This window comes from Brachyhypopomus gauderio, chromosome 9 (assembly GCF_052324685.1).
Source record: "Brachyhypopomus gauderio isolate BG-103 chromosome 9, BGAUD_0.2, whole genome shotgun sequence".
In the NCBI taxonomy this organism is placed as follows: domain Eukaryota; kingdom Metazoa; phylum Chordata; class Actinopteri; order Gymnotiformes; family Hypopomidae; genus Brachyhypopomus; species Brachyhypopomus gauderio.
Window position 1 is genome coordinate 2,261,190 of NC_135219.1, and position 20,292 is coordinate 2,281,481.

Consider the following 20,292-nt stretch of genomic DNA (forward strand, 5'->3'; position numbering starts at 1 on the left):
GTCATGGGTAGAAAACCTGGGGAAAAAAACTAGAAAACCTTGTTTTATTCATTTTGTGACGTATTTGCAACAGTGTGGGAAAGCGAGTCTAAGCTGACTAGGATATCTTACATAGCATCTGGACTCATGAGGCTAGCTGTTATTAATCAGAGGTTAAGGGTTATGCGGTTTTAATCTGTCGTGAGTCAAAATCTGGCACACGCTTCGGCCAAAACCACCGTAGGAGTTGTAACAGATGGACATAATCCCAGTAGAGTAAATTAAACCGGCTCTGCTCAGGAATTCTGGGATTTGGCTCAGAAACAAATACGGTGATGGCAAAGGCATTCTCCCCTTCACTAACCAATCACACGGCCCCCACATGACAAGGAGAGCATTCTGGGAAACGCACTTGTGTGCATTAACCTCGAGCAGGCTCATTGTGGGCACGGTCCCTATATGACAGAACACACCCAGGTTGATTGCACACTTCAAAATGTACAGCAGATGTCCACTGATTCCTTGCAAAAGACGTCATTTAGTCATTTTGCTAAGAGAAAAAAAAATTGTCAGGAGGGATGCTTTATTTAAGAAGTGCAATCACTTGAATCACTTTCGCTTGAGTGAAATTGTGATATTAGCTCTACTGAATGTTATGCAACTCTTCAGAGAATCAACAGCTTAATGAGAAAAAAATTTCACTACAAATGTTTATACAAATTCCTTCCAAAAAACACTGGTGTGGTAGGTGTCAGGCGCTCCTCTGTATCCTGATTTTGAATTTTTTGCATGTGGTGTACAGATATGAGACCGTCAGCCTCATCACATCCAAGGGCAAGGGCCTATAGGAGTGCAGACACACATCAGCTGTGAGTCCCCCCCCCCTTCTCTCTCTCTCACTCTCTCTCTCTCTCTCTCACTCTCTCTGAAGAGAACGGGGTGAATGACCAGGCTGTTATCTTGCTGTACATCCGTCCATCCAGTTTCTTAGTTGGTCCCCGTGTTTTGTTTGTTTATTGGTCCCAATGGCTGTGTGTTCCTCCACTCTGTACTGGATCATAACAGCACAAGACACGTGACACTTTACCAAGATTATACAGATGAGAGAGAGAAGGCGAGGGGGGCTCTCTCTCCTGTGGACGTCTGCTAATGCAGCACACATGCTGGGGAGAAAAACACAAGGCCGTTGTGAGTCATTCCTTCTCAAACATCTCTCCGTCCACAGTGAGACCACGTCAATTCCCCCTTTTGTTTGGAAGATATCCCTCTTTTCTTCATCTCTCTCTCTCTCTCTCTCTCTCTCTCTCACACACACACACACACTCTCTGCAGCTGTCATGTTTCGCTGTCTCATCATCTCTCGGTTTCTGCTCTCTTCCTCTCTAGAGAACCTTCATGAACTCTGGTCTTCAAGGGTCACATCACCATGACCTTCAGGGCAGGCAGAGCTAGGTGTGAGCACCACCACGGTCAAGGTGAAGGTCACGGTGCTTGCAACACCGAGTTCATGGGATTGATTCCCAAGAAGCAACTGTAATATAAACAAGCCGTTCTGGATACATACGTCCCAGGTGTTGAGCATGGAAATATCTCTCTCTCCTCATCCCAGAAACACATTTTCTATCCACTGCCCTTGCCTCAAGCTCTCTCTCCTTCATCCTTAACTGGAATTGTGTTGACAACTTCCATTTATAAGTTCCTGGGGCCAAAACACTCAAAGAACTGCTTCAAAAGCACTGTTACCATAACTGCTACCATAACCATTACCATAATGCATGCTGTTACAGTAAAGTCCACTACTCCAGGCTGTAAAGTTGGTGCGAGCGACCCCACACGGGTACCATTCCCTGACCCAGGACAGCAGCTAGACTGGGACAAACACCAAAAAACCTGGAGCCAACCTTTCCAGGAACCTGTACACCTTTTACAGTGTGAATTCCAGTGAAGAGGAATTCAGGACTGGAATTCAGGACTGGAATTCAGGAGTTCAACATGAACCTTTCCAGAATGCCACCACAGCTGGAGGGGGAGTCACAAATGAATATACAGCTTTTGAAAGGGAAGGCGTTTCTCCATGTGTCTGGAGTAACACCACTTCAAGGAAGATATTGTGCGGTTTTTGGTCCTATTTTATAGCACCCATGTTTAGTTTTGGCCAGTCAGTGAACCAGACTGCTTCCTCAAATCGGACCTTCACCGCGTTGTGCAAACAAGCACTTTAAACAGAGCATAGAGGGGTTGTAAGTGTCCCGTTCCTGTGTAGGTTGATCCAAACGGACTCACGGAGCTGCATGGCCTCCCAAGAACACTTCCCCACTAGCGTACCTCTAGGGCTTTAACGAATGTTTTGTTACTGTTATTGTTGTTGTTCCTATGAATGAATAAGTGAGTGATTTCATCAGTGACCGAGACGGCGAGGATGGGGGGGGGGGGTGTTCAGAGGTGGGGGGGGGGAGTTTGGGTTGTTTACTTGCGAACAGCTGCACTGCCCTTCACTGACACCATCGCCTACGAAGCACAGGGCCGGCTGAAACGGAGAATGATCCTCTACGCATTCCTGGGCTGCTTGTGAACACTCCACCGCTCCATGAACGCGCACACACACACACACAGGCTGTCCGCAGCCCTTTCGCAGGCAGGTGTTAGGAGCTACGAGTGTGGGCTGCGTTCACTCGTGCTCCTTAGATGATGACTGCTTGAGCTGTGCAGACTCTGCATAATCCTCAACAGCCCGGTAAATGACCCATCATTAAATCCTTCAACAGATGCCAGCACACAGAAAGAGACCAAAGCATTCCATAATACTCATCTGTTTCTGAAAGGGAGGATGATTTAAAACACACTAACAAACACACACACACACACACTATACTGGAAAAGTGCACTTGGCAGGCTAAATATGCATTATGCTAAGTATTTTAGGCTCATGCATCTCACACACACACAGATACTGTATAGAAAACACATGTTCAACTCAGTAAACAAGAAGATGCAAACAACAAGCCCGCATGCTAATATGGAGCTGAATGCAGCTCTTGCTTGCAGATCATTATTCAAGAAGCCGCCCTGGAGGGCTGGCGCTCATTCAAAGCACATCGACTTCCACAAGGTATGCAGATTTATAGCGTGGAAGGCTCCGCAGCCCGTTAAAGGGCACAGAGGCGCAAGCAGGTCCTGCATCTAGAGTGAAAACTCTCGTGCATCAGAATGTCAGGACGACCCAGTCCCTCCATGGCTGGATCCAGCGTGGACTCCGCCATGACACTCCTGGCTCTGTTCGTGCCGCGCGGACGGTTGCCAAGACATCTTTCAGCGCGCTTCGCTCCCATACCTCACGCTTACTGCAGGACTAAAGCAAGTAGAATGGATTTGCTTTGCTGGCCCTCTGCGCTTTAACGTGAGCTGGAAGACGCGTTCCTCCCTGTCTCTCTGCCTGGGCCCACCACGACGCTGCCTTGCTCATCCTGTGGACCTGGAGGAGGCCTGTTTCTCCGCCAGCCTTCGAGTGCATGTCGTTCTTTCCGCTCTGTCATCTGTTTCAGTCCTGCCCCACTCCCCTCTGGTGAGCATAAACACAGGGATTGATTACATATTCGCAGCGGTTCAGTCTCGGAGTGGTTCTGGTATCACTACTCACATGTCAGGATATTCTTCTGCGCTCAGGACACACTGGTGTAACAATGCAATGACAGGTTCTCCTGACAAGTCTTGAGAAGACGCTGACAGGTCTGGAGGACTGCTGAATGAGATTATGACCTGCAGGTCAACCATATGTAGGTCACTGCGATATTTACCCACCAACCCATCCACACACACACGCACATTTTTTTAGGGGGCTTTACATTAACATGCATATTACTAAAGCTAACATTTGCTGTGGGTGCTACAGTGAGCACTATAGCATTGTATAATTAACCAGCTCTGCAGTCTCAAGCAGATGTGTACCATGACTGCGTTATAGTTAATAAGCAATACGTAATTATGCTTGTTTTCATGTCACTGGCATTGCATGCTTGTGCTAGAAATGTGACTAGTTTCTAATTATACAGTAAAGCTTATTAGAAATATCTTAATTGAAAGACCTCATTTGACTACATGATTGTTAATTTGCATAATGTGCCCAGGATGGCTAGTGTTGCATTTACATGTGCGTAAGTCATTGCCTCTGATTTGCTAGGAACCCTGACGTTTAACCCAGAGACACCAAGCCTGACAGAACTTGCTTCAACCAGGTTTGCTGGCCTCTGAGTCTGCTAGGAGTGTCCCCAGCCAGCACAGGATGGGAGTGTGCTTCTGAAACTAGCTTTTCTGACTGTCTTAGACAAGGACAACAGAGGACAACCGGGGACAACAACACTGGGTTCAGTACCAGTCCTACAGGGCCAAAGGTCTTTGTAATGCAGCTAATTTTGAAATTGTCAGGTGATGAGTCAATGCTGAATTCGTTAACAGAATCTGCGTTAGAACCATGAGAGAAACGTGGCCCTCCTGGACTTCCATTAGACCTCACTGGCATACAGCTGCACATGAACTCTATGGTTTGTGGCCACATTAACCACTGGCAATAAACACGGAAACCCCATCAGTCAGTCTTCACCACACATACTTTCACTGACTATTAAACTTAGTCCTGGACAAAGAAGGATTTCCATTGTTTTATATTCCAGGACTCCATAGCTTTGTGTATTCAATTATCCTAAACTGAGGAATTGAGGCGTATTCATCATTATCCTCTGAATTCTTTATGTGTCTTCATGGATTAGAAAGATTACAAATCTAATCCCTTAATCTATCCATAAATTATGGTAGGCAGTCTGAGTAATTGTAATAAGAGCAAGGTGAACAAGACGTATGCTGTCAAGACGTGAATATCAACACAGGCATGGAGGCTATGGTTAAATATGGGTTGTTATTAAAGAAAGCAAGACCAATATACCTAATGCCTTGTCGGACAGTTATATTTAGCAGGGATGCATCACCGTCATCCTGATGACATCCCTAACTTTCCGCATCGACTTATATAGTATATGACCGGAAATATATGACCATGCTTCTTAATCCAGAGACACAGACAGAAAACGACCCACCTGGTCAGTGCGAGTAATAGCCCTAGCTTGCGCTAGCTTGCTAGTCTGACTTCATATGGACTCATGGCATGTGGACAACATGGCAGCAGCTGTGACTGCCTTTACCATTATGCACTGCTTACCTCTTTCAAAACACTGACCACAAGTTATGGTGTGTTTCAGCCAAGATTTGTATAATTTGATCTTGCCACAGGGTGAGCTGCAAGTGGGTGTTCGGCGGAATTAGATGAACGTTCCGCCTTTCTAGTTTCGTGTTGGTCCTTCTCACGACGGCGCTATGTTTCTTGTTTTTCTGTTTCTGGTGGCAGAGCATCAAAGACGCAGGGTTGGCATGGCAACCCCAACCTCCACCACCACAAACAGAGGGCCATTTTACCTCCATGACATCTGCTTCCACCATTCGGGCGTCTGGAAGGAGTTGGCAAAATGTCACAGAGCCATTTGAGAATGGCTGGGCCTTTGGATCAATTTTGGTGGACCGGGACAAAGTATCAAAAAGTCTTTCTTTGATCAGGGAGGAGTGCCCTTTAGTTTAGACACATGCTAAAAAATTTCAGCACTGTCTGCTTGGGACAAATAGCACGTTGGCCAAATTTATTTCCTGTTTCCTGACTAACCTTTATCCACTATTTAGGCACACGTCTCTATGACCTTATCGACGGTTTAATTCCACTCCACTTATTCTCAGACAGCAAAGGGTTGTGTTTTCTTTCTCCCAAAGACACTGTGTAATGTGAGGTGGACAGGATGTATGAACGTGGAGCTACGGCGAGACATGCAGACAATGTTTCGCTTCTGGCATGTCAAAAAAAGTCGGAATGTCAAGAATTGCACAGGCAGACAGTGCTAGCAAGCAGGAATGCTTGCAAAATATCGGGATAGCTCTGTGTGAGGGAAGGGGACTAACCCGTTCTGCATAGAGATCAAAGCTGACCGCACGCAGAGATGGGATTTGCCGTTGAGGTTCCATACTGGGAAACTATTGGCCGAAACAGTCTCGTGCTGCGAAATGACTGGTCAAGGAACAGGGTGATGAGGTGGAGAGACACCTGCTTGTCCACTTGGCAGTAGTGGAATACCTCAGTGCCGTGGTGTTTGTGGAATTTGTGTTTTCACTTACTTTAACTTATTTACCTTCCTCCCCTTCTCTTGGTTGAGCTCAGAGGTGATACATGAAGACACTGTGTAGAACTATTTCCTGTGAAAGATTTTATGCTAAATCCTGACAAGTTAATTTTCCAGAGGTGTCTGTCAGACGAATGAATAAAAAAAGATATTAAGGGATTAAATAACATTTCAAAATGATTCCACACAACCCTTGAGTTAAGAGCAGATCCACAGAGTCATGGGAAACTGCTTTGACACATGAGCGAGGTACAGCGGTAGGATTGATGTATGTAGACTATTGTCTGCCCTTTACTCCAGGAACCCGGAGAAGGGCTCTCCAGTTCTGAGTAAGTAATGATTAACTGTCTCATTTGCAGAAAATATGTTTGGTGTGCTGCTGACGCGTTTCTTGAACGAATGTTTCACTGTGCCTGCAGCTGGTGTTTTTCCACGTTGGTCACTTCTACTCGTGGTGTGTTTTGAGAGTAATGTCATTTCCGAGCTGGATAAGTCTTGCGTGAGGGGAACACCACGACGCCCCTTCCCACGTACAGAGTCCGCCCCGCATTATTCTGAATCACTTCTTAATTGTGCTTAACTAATGTTGCAAAAAAGAAAAGCATTCAGACATCCAATTAAGTGATCCACTTTTCCTTTGGGACAGAGGCCTGTGACTGCTCCCTCCCACAGTGAACAGTGTCCTTAAGAACCTGACTTCACTATTGAGTCTTAAATATTCATCGCAGGCGAGACATGTCTAAAGAAATGACAAAAATTAAGAGGCACGGCTTCCGCTCTTGCGGAACACTTAAGATAGTTTTGGCCTTGAGGAATAATTCCAGTGTTTTTTGTGTGGGTTTGTTTCATTTAATGTTGAAGTCAGAATTTGAAAGAACTTAATGTATACTTTCTCAATTTGCATATTGAGGCAGGCGCACTTTACTGTGTTCAGCAGCTCAAACATTTCTCGCAGGGAGGTTGAATTGGACGCCAGTTCATTACCCAGCACTGGCACTTGGAAAAACAGCAGGAAGGTCAAGACCAATTAGCACTGGGACGGTAATTAGCATGCCCTTTAACTCCGCCTCTAAATGTGTGAGTGTGCTGGCTGCTGTTGACTTCTAGCTGTAGTTATTTGGTGCTGCCTCTCCTGCTGGGCTCTGAGAGGAGCCCTGTCCTAATGAGCCCAGGACAATGGGGCATCGATGGGGTGCAAATAGCCATTAAAGAGGCTTGTCCCCAGCCAGCGAGAGGGGGGCCCCTAGCTACGCGTTCCAACGCAGGACTCTACGCAAGGTTTCCGAGCAACCGCTGTTTGAAGAAGTACTCCAGACAGGCTTTGGGGCCCTCGGATCGAGTTCTGAATGTCTACTCGACAAAGTGAGTCATGGCCCTGGCAGGTGTGGGGGCTGACTCTTCTGTCTGTAGGCGGGGTATTGCGGCCATCACACACGCTGGTTTTGGGACGCTCACCGTGAGAACCTAGTGGCAGGTTTACTCTCTCCTGATTTGTGAATCCAAACATATCCCATGTCTTCACTGTCTGTCTGAACGTCAGGGCTACGTTTTCTAACTGTGTTTCTAAAACACAAAACGGTTCTGAGGGACTTCTTGCTGTCTACTAGAAGAGCACCACACACCGACCTGGTACAAGTGAGAAATTTGGCTGACACAGGCTTAGTTAGGCATCTGTGAAGAGAACAGGTGAACGTCCACACGTTAGTGTCTGACTTGATGGGCTGAGGAGCTTTTGGCTTGCAGTGAGGGTTTCTGGGTAAGAACCACCCTACTTCACCTAGCCTTCGTGTTCTCAGGTGCACTGGACTAGCTCAGCATTTGTGCAGCTCCTGTGATCTTTCACAGATTTTCTGGAAAAGAGCAATCCGGACATCTGAATGGAGTCTGTGTTGAACATGTCTCAAAGTGCGAGCCAAATCTTTTGTGTTGTAAACACATCACAAATTCCTCTTTTAATTGCACCCTGATGGGGGGGGGGGGGGGGGGGGGGGTGTTTGCTTCACCCTCATGAACAGGCCCGAATTTGGTCAAAAAAGAGTGGCAAAGACCTCCAAGGACCCAATAGCATGTTGCTGTTTTAACAATAATGCGATCAGTGAATTGATGTTGAAAAATATCTTTACAAATTAAAAGTCCCACTATGATTTTATTATTGGCCGGTTAATTTAACAAGTACATCCTGCCTGCTTGTAGGAGCTTCAACCAGCAAATCTAAGTGATGGGAACAAAATCCCAGGGAGGACTTTTGCTTTGTGAGGTTTGTGTCCTTTGCCATTAAAGTAGAACAAAAGCTTGAGAAGTCAGTTGTGCAACAAACCAGTGACCCGTGAACTCTGGCGCAGGGATGAGATTAGCAGACATTGGTGCAGTCGGACGACCTAGCCGATCTGCTGTCACCTGGAAGCATTTTAAAGAGACGAGACTTTGAAACCGATCTCCCGTTCTTTCATCCTGCTTGGAGTTCGGCAGATTGAGCCATCGTCACAGTAATAAAGTGTGTCCGTGTGCGTTTCAGATCCCGGTCCAAGTGTTATTTTGGGTCCATGTTCACACACGGGTGTCCACTTAAATGCCTGCAGGCGCACCGTGACCTCTGCAGGGAATCATGGGACCAAAGCACCAGCCCCTCCAAGCGAGCCACAATGCACAAGCAGAAAATGGCAGGGGGGGGGGGGGGGTCTACGTTTGAGGAGGTTGTACAAAGAACATATTGTGTTCGTGTTGCTTGCCTGTCTCAGCAGTGGATTTCTGATGAACTGTTTACCCAGATGGACAGGGTTTGTGGTAAGTGGTATATAGAAATCTATGTCCCTATCTGGTCCAATACAAATCTCTTTCAATCTCATTTTATCCACCCTGGATAGGTCTATCTGTCTGTCTCTCTCTATGTCTGTCTCATCTGCTCTCTCTGTCTCTCTCACTCTCCCGGTCTTTCTCTCTTCTGCTCTCTCTCTCTGTCTCTCTTCTGCTGTCTCTCTGTCTCTCTTCTGCTGTGTCTGTTTCTCTCCTGCTCTCTCTCTATCTCTTTCTCTTTTTATTACTGTCTGAAAAATGGAACCAGAAGGTTTAATTATAGCATTGAATTATTAATGGCATGAATGATCAATATTATACCAGAAATGCCAAAGTATTTTCACAGTATGTATACAGTATACTGTATACAGTATACAGTATGTATATTATCCTACATATGATCCAGTCTGTCGATTATCTTAAAAATTACCCTAGATATGGTCCCACATACTGTATGTTCCCAGCAAAGTCTAAGTTAGTTTTCACGATGCAGTGAATCATAAGCCCATAGCACATCTTAAATATTATGATGCTCAAATCAAGGGAGACTATCTTTCTGTCTCCCAATATCACCGCTGTAGCACTCTGAGTTAAAAGGAAGTGGAACGAGCTGAAGATAAACCTGAGGTGTGTGTGTGTGTGTGTGTGTGTGTGTGTGTGTGTGTGTGTGTGTGTGTGTGTGTGTGTGTGTGTGTGTCTGTAAAGCAGTAAGTAGGACTCAAAGCTGTGTAACGTGTCCTGATAGTGATTCGAACCAGCCGCTTGGATAATATCACATGGGCCTTTTTTTACACAAACTACTAGAAAAGGTCTCGTTAATGTAAATGTCCCTCCTGCTTCCTCTCTCTGGCCCTCTTGTGCTGACATTCCCTGACATCTGTAACCATATGAGATGATATGAACATACTGCTGAATCTCTGTCTCTCACTCTCACTCTCTCCCACTCTCACTCTTTCTCCCACTTTCTCTCTCTCTCACTCTTACTCTCACTCTCTCCCCCTAGACAATCATGTCTTCTAAGAACCACTTCAGACTTGTGGTTCCAGGCCAGACACTCTCGCTTTTGCCAGTGTGTGCTGGGTGACCCCTTCACTACCCCACTGCTTCACTATCCCACTACCCTACTACCCCACTACCCTACTACCTCACTACCCCACTACCCTACTACCTCACTACCCCACTACCTCACTACCCCACTACCTCACTACCTCACTACCCCACTACCCTACTACCCCACTACCCTACTACCTCACTACCCCACTACCCTACTACCCCACTACCTCACTACCCTACTACCCCACTACCCTACTACCTCACTACCCCACTACCCTACTACCTCACTACCCTACTACCCCACTACCCCACTACCCTACTACCTCACTACCCCACTACCTCACTACCCCACTACCTCACTACTCCACTACCTCACTACCCCACTACCCTACTACCCCACTACCCCACTACCCTACTACCTTACTACCCCACTGCCTCACTACCTCACTAACCCACCTACCTCACTACGCCACTACCTCACTACCCCACTGCCTCACTACCTCACTACCCCACTGCCTCACTACCTCACTAACCCACCTGCCTCACTACCTCACTACGCCACTGTTTCTCAAATCCCGTAATAGTGGCCCTTCACAGTTGCTGTATGTTTCCACCCATGCGGCGCAGTTTATATAGCAGGGGGAGGCGAAGACCGTCCCAGAGCTCGTAAAAACATGGCGAATAGCGTAGCGCTCAAAACCTGCTTTCTCAAGCCCACCTGGCCATGGAGGCGCTGACATAATACCGGCTGCATCCTTCAGGGCTTCTAAAGACCACAGTACGGACATTTCACAAACCCATCATGTAACTTTAGTAGCTCAGAGCAGAGATCTATAACACCAGCGTAAGAGTCACACACTCATGATTAAACCTTAAACCAACACTGTTCGGATCTGAAGAGAAATCCTGACAGTTTATTCTGTGCTGTAGCCATTTGTACGTTTTATGATTTTTTTTATACTTAAAACTGCTTTGGGCCGTTCTGAAGTTCCAGGAAAGGAGACATTTTTACTGTCATTTAAGGGCCAATGAAAACTAGCCCTTCGTCACCTCTACCAGTTACTGACCAAATGTGTGTCTACCTGGAAACCTGCTGCTATGTCCGGCACACTTTGTGTGTGTGTGTGTGTGTGTGTGTGTGTGTGTGTGTGTGTGTGTGTGTGTGTGTGTGTGTGTGTGTGTGTGTGTGTGTGTGCGCACGCGCATGCACATATATATATACACATACTCACACAAACATTGTGTTGTGTGTGCGTGTGTACAGATGTAGCCCAGGTGCAGGATGCATCCGAACAGAATGTGGATCTCACTCACACATATGTTCTCACACTGATTCTCACGTCCCTCTCCGGAGAGCCCAGCGTGAGGGAGGTGAGGGGCCGTGTCCTCAAAGGAATCAAACCCCATATCGGCAGAGAGTCAGGCTGCCACTCACCAGGCCTCAAGCACTCTGGCAGATCTCAGCCATGACTGAACTGGGCTGGATGGAGAAATGAACAAACTTCAGCAAAGTTTAAGTAGAATGGCCAGTTTCTCTGTCTCTCTCAGTCTGACTCTCTCTCTCTCCTGTAGTATTAGAAAAACAGCCGACTGACATTTAGATGGTATGAATCACACCTCCTTGCCCTCACTGAGTGGAGACGGATGCTGGTTCTTGGTTTGGCTTCTAGGGGTTGGTTTATATCTACCTGTAGTGGAGATGAAACGTCAGAGACCATTTTCTGTTGTGAAAGAGGATAGGGCCTATATCTCTATGCATCTCTCTATTCTTACTCACACTTACGCACACACACGTGCAAGCGTATCTAAGAACTGACACAAAAGAATGTTATTGTGCATATCCACACGCAGGTCACCAGGACTACAGCTTCGTAAATTTTCGTGTCGGAGTGTGAATGCAAATGGAAAGCAAATGTGGACAAAAAAAGGGTGTTGGGTGTGTTCGTGTTTACGTTGGGAGGCAGCCAGCATCTTCCTTAGCCACAGCCACAGGGCCCACACATGTGTACTAGACCAATTCACCTCTCTGATGAGACTCGTATTACTAAATAAACTTGTTTGAAAGATCAAAATGTTGTTTTTTAAAAACCAATAATTTCCAAAATAAGCCCTGCTCCTTGAATATTTGTGATTTTCTTAACAGGACGCAGCTCATATCCAAGTAGATCTGTTGAGTTGGGTCACTATGGGTTCAATTGAACTGGGCTCATCCGGTCTTTAAGCTTGGGGTTCGCGAGACAATGAATTGGATTGCTCTGCATCTAGTCTGCGTGCTGAATGACCTCACGTTCCCATTCAAGCGGCATGTCGTGGGGGTTCTTGTAGGAGCGCTTTTTAAGGACAGTCTCATTTAAGTCTCGTTTAAAACTCATTCCTAGTCTTGGCGGAGAGGCAGCTATAGTGCCCGACATGGCCCCGGGCTCTAAACATGTTCATCTGGTTAGTCCCATGGAAACAGTTCCAGGCATATCCTCATCCGTTTCTACAAAGACGTTTTTATTTCTGCATTTTTGCTGTGTGTCTAAGTCTTGCAAGGTTTAGGCGTCAAGTAAAGCCCTCTGGGAATTTCAGTCTCAGACTCAGACTCAGCATCACAAAACTGTGCTGAACAAAAACTTGGATGGTAATAGTATCATTGCATCATGACCTTTACTGCTTAACCTTGCTGTAACCACAGAGACTGAGATGAGACACTATATATATACAGTGTGGACACATTGCCCTGAAGGAGTTGTCAACTTCTGCCCAGTGAGTGTTGTCAAAGTGCAGAAATGCTCCAAAGTGCGTGATTAATGGCTCATTAGAGCAGGGGGTTTGGGCACCGTGTTCTGAAGGGGCCCCATATGGGAAAGATCAAACACTCCCCGCCCCTTCCTGCAGTAAAACTTTACCCATGATGCTCTTTCAACACACTAACTCATGCCAAACCTCGTCTGTCATTTGTGTCAAGGAGAAGGTACGCTGGAAAGGTGCTTTCTTTAGCATTAAGAGTGTGTGTGTGTGTGTGTGTGTGTGTGTGTGTGTGTAGGGGAGTTTGTTAATCCATGTTGTATAATGCTGTAAGTGCTTCACATTTCACTGCCAGATGGTATTAAATGTGAGAAACAAGTGTTTCAGAGGTCAGGAATGCATCAACATTAGGATAATGATACGAGACACCACTGCTGCTTGAAAACACTGCTTGATTCAGTCGATCCACATCCAGCCAATCTAGATTCAGCCAGTCCAGATTCAGCCTGTCCAGATTCAGCCAATCCAGATTCAGCCTGTCCAGATTCAGCCAATCCAGATTCAGCCTGTCTGGTGTCCCCAGAGCCACTCTGCCTCCGTTGCGCTTAACTACTTGCCTGTGCACAAGAAACCGATCAAACCAGAAGACTTTTGGATTATATCACCTCTACGTGAAACGGTTGAAGCAGCAGCTAAGAGCCAATCACAGAGAGCCCACCAGAGACTTGCGTGGCCCATAAGGGCCTCCAGTGTACCAACACGGGGAGACGTGTCTTGACGAAGCCCACCTGGATCAGATCCCTGAAGTTATTCAGGACCCAAGCTCAAGTGAAGACAGACAAGAAGAAAGAGAGAGAGATCGAGAGAGCAGGAGAGAGAGAGAGAGAGAGGTACCTGTGACGCAGAGGCCGAAGATGTTGAGCAGGACCAGGATGTAGAGGGAAACGATGGCGTATTTGATGGTAGACAGAGAATCCAAGTGGCCACAGCAGCTGTCTGTTTTCCTTCTGCGATTTCCAGATCCCACTGCGAAACACAAGAGCTGCGAATGTCTGTAAGGGCTCTTCTACTGAAATATTATTTCATTCATCCATCTAATCCTCCTAATCCCTCTGATCCCACAGGAGAACCAGCACCTTGGTTCCTAGTCAGGATGCAGGTGATTTTATGCACACGAGCATCTATCTAAGATTTGTTAATGCAAGCCACAATTCTGCTTAACAAAAGACCGTGCTGGTCAGTAGAAGAAAGCTCTGAATGGGATTATCCAAGACAGCTCTTAACCTGTTTTCCACGTAAACCCCCCCCCCCCCCCCCCCCCCCCCCCCCCACACACACACACACACACACAGTTCTGAGTTCTTCCCAAGCAGGTGATGTCATGAGTTCATGCATGCTGTGAGACTATAAACTCTGTCACACACGCATGCATGAACGTATGCACGCACACTGAACTTCATGCAGTCACTAGCTCTAGGGCTGATTCGCTGCACTTCATCATAACATGGAAACGCACAGCTGTCTCCACACATCTGCCCAAAGGAGCTTCTGAGTTTAGCTTCTCTGTCATTGCTATGAACTCCATAGATACACAGCTCCACAGATACATAGTTCCATAGATACACAGCTCTGTGATTTTTCCCCAGCGTCCACCACTAACGTACCGTGATGTCGTTAAGCACCTAGATCGCCATAAATGCCCTTAAGGAAGCCATTAACACTATCACCGCTCAGTGTCCAGTGGGGAAACTGGGGGAAAAACCCTCACCGACTTCCTGAAGGATAAACACACGAAAACGTCAGGCAGCGTGTTTGTCACGTAGAGGTAACCTGCCTGGCCCATGCGGGTGGTGGCAGAGTGCCAGCTCACATTGGAGAGCTTGGCTTCAAAAAGCCAGGATGTGGGTCATGTGACCTCCGCCAGGGCGGTGCCAAGCTGGTTGCCGCCTTCACGTTTCCTGACGGTTTCCTGCGGTGTCTTGACTCTTGGCAGAGTCAGATAGTGTGAATCTTTTCTTGCAGGTCCCGGTGAGGCATGGCAGAGCAGTTGTTAAAGTGACTCGTTCAAACAGAGCGGAGGGAACAGAAGAGAGAAGCGTGGCAGAGCAGACAGAGGATCACCAGCGCTTCGATCCAATGACACAGAAAACTAAAGTTATAAGTGGGACACTGAGTTGAGAGGGACTGTAAAGTCTGAGCCATAAGGAAGGAGGGAGGGAGGGAGGGAGAGGGGGATTTTATACCTCATTATGTGTACATGAGAGAGAGAGAGAGAGAGAGAGAGAGAGAGAGTAAGACAGGAAAAGAGAGACTAGATTTCTACAAAAGATGGGAACATATTTAAAAAGAAACCACACCAATGTCATCATACCCACTAGCTCTGTTGCCTGTGTGTATGTGTGTGTATATATGTGTGTGTTGTGTGTGTGTGTGTGTGTGTGTGTGTGTGTGTGTGTGTGTAGAGAGAGAGCGAGAGCAAGAGAGAGAGTGTCTCAGTACAAAGGCTGCATTCATGACCTGTGTATTTCTCCACCTGTCAGGACTGCTGCTGACCTCCACCCACGTGCACCTCCACCCACGTGCACCTCCACCCCTCCCTCAAACCTCAACCCAGCCACCTGCTCCCGAGTGACAGGGCGAGAGGTAAAAGTCCTGGGGGAGTCCGGACTCACGCAGCACCCCGTCATCACTCTCCACTCCCACTAACAGGCCTGTTTTATTACCCAGCATGCTCCACTCCCACTAACAGGGCTGTTTTATTACCCAGCATGCTCCCTCACCCTCTCCATCTCCTGGACCTCTGAGACCAGGTGTCATGTGAATGTAGTTTCTCTATATTTATTAGACATGTATTCTGAAGAGGCTGAGGGTATGTGTGGGGGGGGGGGGTAGCACACTGTTCACGCATGATGCAGGAAATGAGAGAGAGAGAGAGAGAGAGAGAGAGAGAGGATAGGACAGTAAATGGTTCCTGTGTTTTCCAAACAATGCATTTGCTATGTGGTTTCACCCTTGTATGCTGGTGGATCGGAACCAAGTGACAGCCTGGATTTGCTCTCTCTCTCTCTCTCTCTCTCTCTCTCTCTCTCTCTCACTGCAGGTGGAGTTCTGGGTGTTGAGGTGCGGGTGCCTACCTTCCTCACAGAGGTTGAGTTTGGAGAGGTTCCGGCCATCATACGCCTCCTCGTAGAACGAGCCGTTGTCTCTCTCCTCATATGTGCTCAGGTACATCGCCTTGTTCTCCATTCAGGACCTGCAGCGGGACGGGAAGCTTCAGGACTCATGCAGGATTTGCATAGATCCCTTTACCAGCATCAATATTGTTGATCAATTATTGATCAATCATTGACTATCATTGTTGATCAACAGATTTTCCAGAAGGTGCTCTAGAACAGACACAGAGACTTTTATAACTACATCTAGTCAGCCCTCCTGCACTATATACTTTGTGAACACATTAGTACATTTGCATTTGAATCGGATGTCAAATCATTAGCTAATTTAGAACTTGAGATGTAATATGTCTCGGAACGAGCGATTTACACGAATCATGTGAGACCCCAAAAGACCCCAAAACTACATGATGAACGACAAACTTGTCGAGGCTGGCTTAAATGTTCCCTTAAGAAACACTCTGGCTGCAGACGTAGCATAGCTTTGTAGCACAGTGGGAGTGACCTGCCGCTCCTGGGACTTGAGGCGGCTTTAAAAAGCTCCGTCTGGGACAGATTGTTTTGAACAGTGAGTTTGAAAGCTATAATGAATAGATGCAGGTGACTCATAGACATGTGTATGGCTTTCCTGTGTGTGTATAGTATTTATGAGAAATTACAAGCCATCCACACACACACACACACACACACACACACACACACACACACACGCTTAAGTGGATAAGTAAAAGCACACACCACGAGGTTCTGTCATGACAGCACCCTGCACAAGTGGTGCTACTGTATTAGTCTCCTGCAGTGCTGCCATCTAGTGGCATCAGGAAAAATGAACGCTGAGGAGAGGGTGACGGTGACAGCGAGAGAGAAAGCGCTGGAGAGAGAGAGTGAGAGAGAAGGGGAAGAAAGAGATGGGGAGAGAATGATATAAGCAGAAAAACACTGTGGGTAAGACAGACGCCGCTGCAGAGAGAGGGAACTTTAGCAGACCAGGTAACTCAAGCTCTGTGCATTCCAGCACAGTCTGCTGCTGCCTCTTAGAGTGTCTGCCCTACAGGCCGCCTACATCCCGCCTACAGCCGACACGCCAGCCGGGCTCAGTCAGACCACACCGTCCTGCTGGTCAGAACATCGCCTGCAGGAATATCTGAAACCCTGCTTGTTAAAGGACAGCAGATGAAGTGGCTATCTCTTCCTATGTGTGAGCTTTTAAGTTCCACACATCACACCTTCAACTTCCACACACAGCATCTTTAAATTTGACACAGAGCATCTTTAATGTCACTCTATGGACTGTTGGCAATGTGGTAAGACTGTCTGCAACATTTCTAAGGTGTTATGGGGAGGCGGCTGAGTCTGTGTGGAGACAGGACAGCGTTCAGGGCGAGACAGCGTGACCCTTAAGAGCCGTGTCCTGTCTTCATGGAGTTGTGTGTGTGTGTGTGTGTGTGTGTGTGTGTGTGTGGGACAGGTCGAGTGTTTATCAAGGCCATTAAAAAGTGCTTAATCATGGGCTTCTTCATTAAGTGCAGTGAGTGTGTGGTGAAATCTAGTCATTTGGCAGGCTGATCTACTAACACACACACACACACACACACACACACACACACACACACACACACACACACACACACACACACACACACACACACACACACACACACACACAGGCTGCTAGGAGACACTACCCACATGCCCTGAGAAAGTGCAAAGGCTCTGTCCGTTACGCAAGCACCAGTGCTGGTGACATTCCCCTTGATCTCCGAGGTAAGTGCTCCGTCTGATGAAGTGCGTTTTAAATGAAGGGATGCAGTGCCTTTCAGCGGGCCGAGTGCGTGCTTTGGCCGTCTCTGGGGCGAACAGTTTAAAGCACACCGCAGAGCCTCTGTCTCCGGCCAAAGCGGGATTACGCCGAGACACTCCTAGAGACTTCAAAGACAGAACACGCTCCGCATCATCAATCTCCATGACGACAGGGCACACATACCTTGTTGTCGTGGAGAGGGCCGGACAGCGTGACAGCGTGGGTCAAAGAAGGGAGAGAGCTCTCAGGAGTCTGCGAAGTTAATACTGCCCCGGGAACGACCCCAGACTCTGCCCGAGTTGTCCCGCTGCACGAGAGCGTTTCGGCGCGCCTGTGTCAGGACTTTTATCGGTTCTATTAGGGCTAGATCCCAACGCAGCTCAGCCGTGAGCAGAGAGTCCAGGTCCAGTGAAGAGAATTTTCCGTTTGGCCGCGGGAGGCTCCATGGATCTCGGGATGACATCACCACTTGGTGTGCCGGCGTTCCCCCAGATCCAGGAGCAATAAAGAGGAGAGTTGCCTCTCACCTCTGTAAAGAACCTCACCTCGGCACAGAACTGCCCCACACACACAGAAGGATTCGATATCACGTGATCTTACACTGCCGTACTACCCCCCCCCATTTCCCAGCATGCTGAGCTGTGATGGGGTTAATGGCATGACTATACTCGCTCACTGGTTCTAATAGCTGCAAAAATAAATCAATAAATTGTGTGTGTGTTTGTGTATGCAGCTTAAGTTGTGGCATGTGTGTTGCTGTGTGATTGCATGAATTATGTGTGTGTGTCCCAATCTGATTGCATGGATTCTGAGTGTGTCTCTGTGTGTTCCTATGTGATTGCATGAATTCCGTGTTTGTGTATGTTCCTGTGTAATTGCATGAATTCTGTGTGTGTGTGTGTGTGTGTGTTCCTGTGTAATTGCATGAATTCTGTGTGTGTGCGTGTTCCTGTGTAATTGCATGAATTCTGTGTGTGTGTGTTCCTGTGTGATTGCATGAATTCCATGTTTGTGTGTGTGTTCCTGTGTGATTGCATGAATTCCGTCTTTGTGTGTGTTCCTGTGTAATTGCATGAATTCTGTGTGTGTGTTCCTGTGTGATTGTATGAATTCTGTGTTTGTGTGTGTGTTCCTGTGTGATTGCATGAATTCTGTGTGTGTGTGTGTTCCTGTGTGATTGCATGAATTCTGTGTGTGTGTGTGTGTGTGTGTTCCTGTGTGATTGCATGAATTCTGTGTTGGTGTGTGTGTTCCTGTGTGATTGCATGAATTCTCTGTTTGTGTGCGTTCCTGTGTGATTGCATAAATTCTGTGTGTCTGTGTGTGTGAGTGAGTGAACGGTTGTTCTCAGGGCCGGAGTGGGACACTTTTTCAGCCCAGGAGTTTCATGCCCAAATCCGGCCCAAAATTATTTTTCCCTCCCAATCGGCCCAAACTAAAGATTGACATGAGCCGGCCCATCGGGAATCCTCCCGAACCTCCCGATTAGCCACTCCGGCTCTGGTTGTTCTTGATGGAAGCAGAGAAACTAGGTCCAGTGGATAACACACTGACACACGTCTGGGCCCCAGTGTCCGTACCATCTCTCTCTCTCATACATGTGCGGCATTGCACAACACAAACATGTGACACACACAGGAGGCACCAGACATGGAAGACATCCTGAGCGAAAACAAACAGCCTGCAGGTTAAACACACGCTACTTGTACATCGGTGTGTTACACGGCTTGTTTCTTTTACCAGACCGACAAGTCACCCAGTGCAGCATGTCGGAGCAAATCTACCCAGATCAGAAAAATCCGCGGTTAATTTCTCAGAGGTCAATGCACTGACCGTTTTGACTCCAGAAACACACATCGGTGATCGGCGTTCAGAACGACCTAAAACAAGCGCATGTTCAAAACTGACAAATACAAAAAAATCCATTACCCACCTTGACAAGTTTTCACCATGCAAGAGAAGATGCGCAAAGTTCAAAAGATCATCCCGACCTTCTCCCGTGAGGTGCGCTAAGACTTCTGGAGCTCTTCAAAACGTCAATTCTTCTGTAGGTCAAAGAGAGAGAGAGAGGCGGGGGTCTTCCGTCTGTGTTCTTGCAGAAGCGCGTCTGGCAGGTCTGTCGTCGGTCTGGTGCGCTCCGAGTGCGCTGCACTTGACGGAGCCGTGGAGAAGTCCGCCTCCAAAACGCTCTTCCGTTCACACACGCGCCCGACTCATCCGGAGGGCAGGTTCGTTTTGGACCTGCTCGAGCATCTAATTTCTCACGTGCAACGGAAAACGCGCCCGATTTATAGTTGCTTTCGGCCGATTAAAAGTTGATAAAGTTTTGTCTCGCGAGCACGCCCTCTTCTGTTGCTGCAAACAACGCGATATGTCCAGCAACACATACATACATGAAAAATACATATTCAAAGTGACCCGTAGCGCTCCACCAGGCTAGTGGACACAGCTAGTATCCATGGACATTGTAAATTGTAGACACAAAACCAACCATCGTGCGCTTCTTGCTATGTTTTCAACACAAACTGCATGGCGATCTCATTTCAGTTTC

General features: G+C 47.3%; 1 protein-coding gene across 1 annotated transcript in view; it reads right to left on the reverse strand.

Moving 5' to 3' along the window:
- Nucleotides 1-20,280, reverse strand: part of scara5 (scavenger receptor class A, member 5 (putative)) — a 41,114-nt gene extending 20,834 nt beyond the window's left edge. Inside the window, exons 1-3 of the mRNA XM_077016434.1 lie at nucleotides 19,675-20,280; nucleotides 15,902-16,020; nucleotides 13,662-13,793 (exon numbers count right to left, since the gene is read on the reverse strand). Coding sequence (XP_076872549.1) covers nucleotides 13,662-13,793; nucleotides 15,902-16,013 — 244 coding nt within the window. The 5' untranslated portion in view covers nucleotides 16,014-16,020; nucleotides 19,675-20,280. The remainder of the gene's footprint in view (nucleotides 1-13,661; nucleotides 13,794-15,901; nucleotides 16,021-19,674) is intronic.
- Between the last annotated feature and the right edge of the window lie 12 nt (nucleotides 20,281-20,292).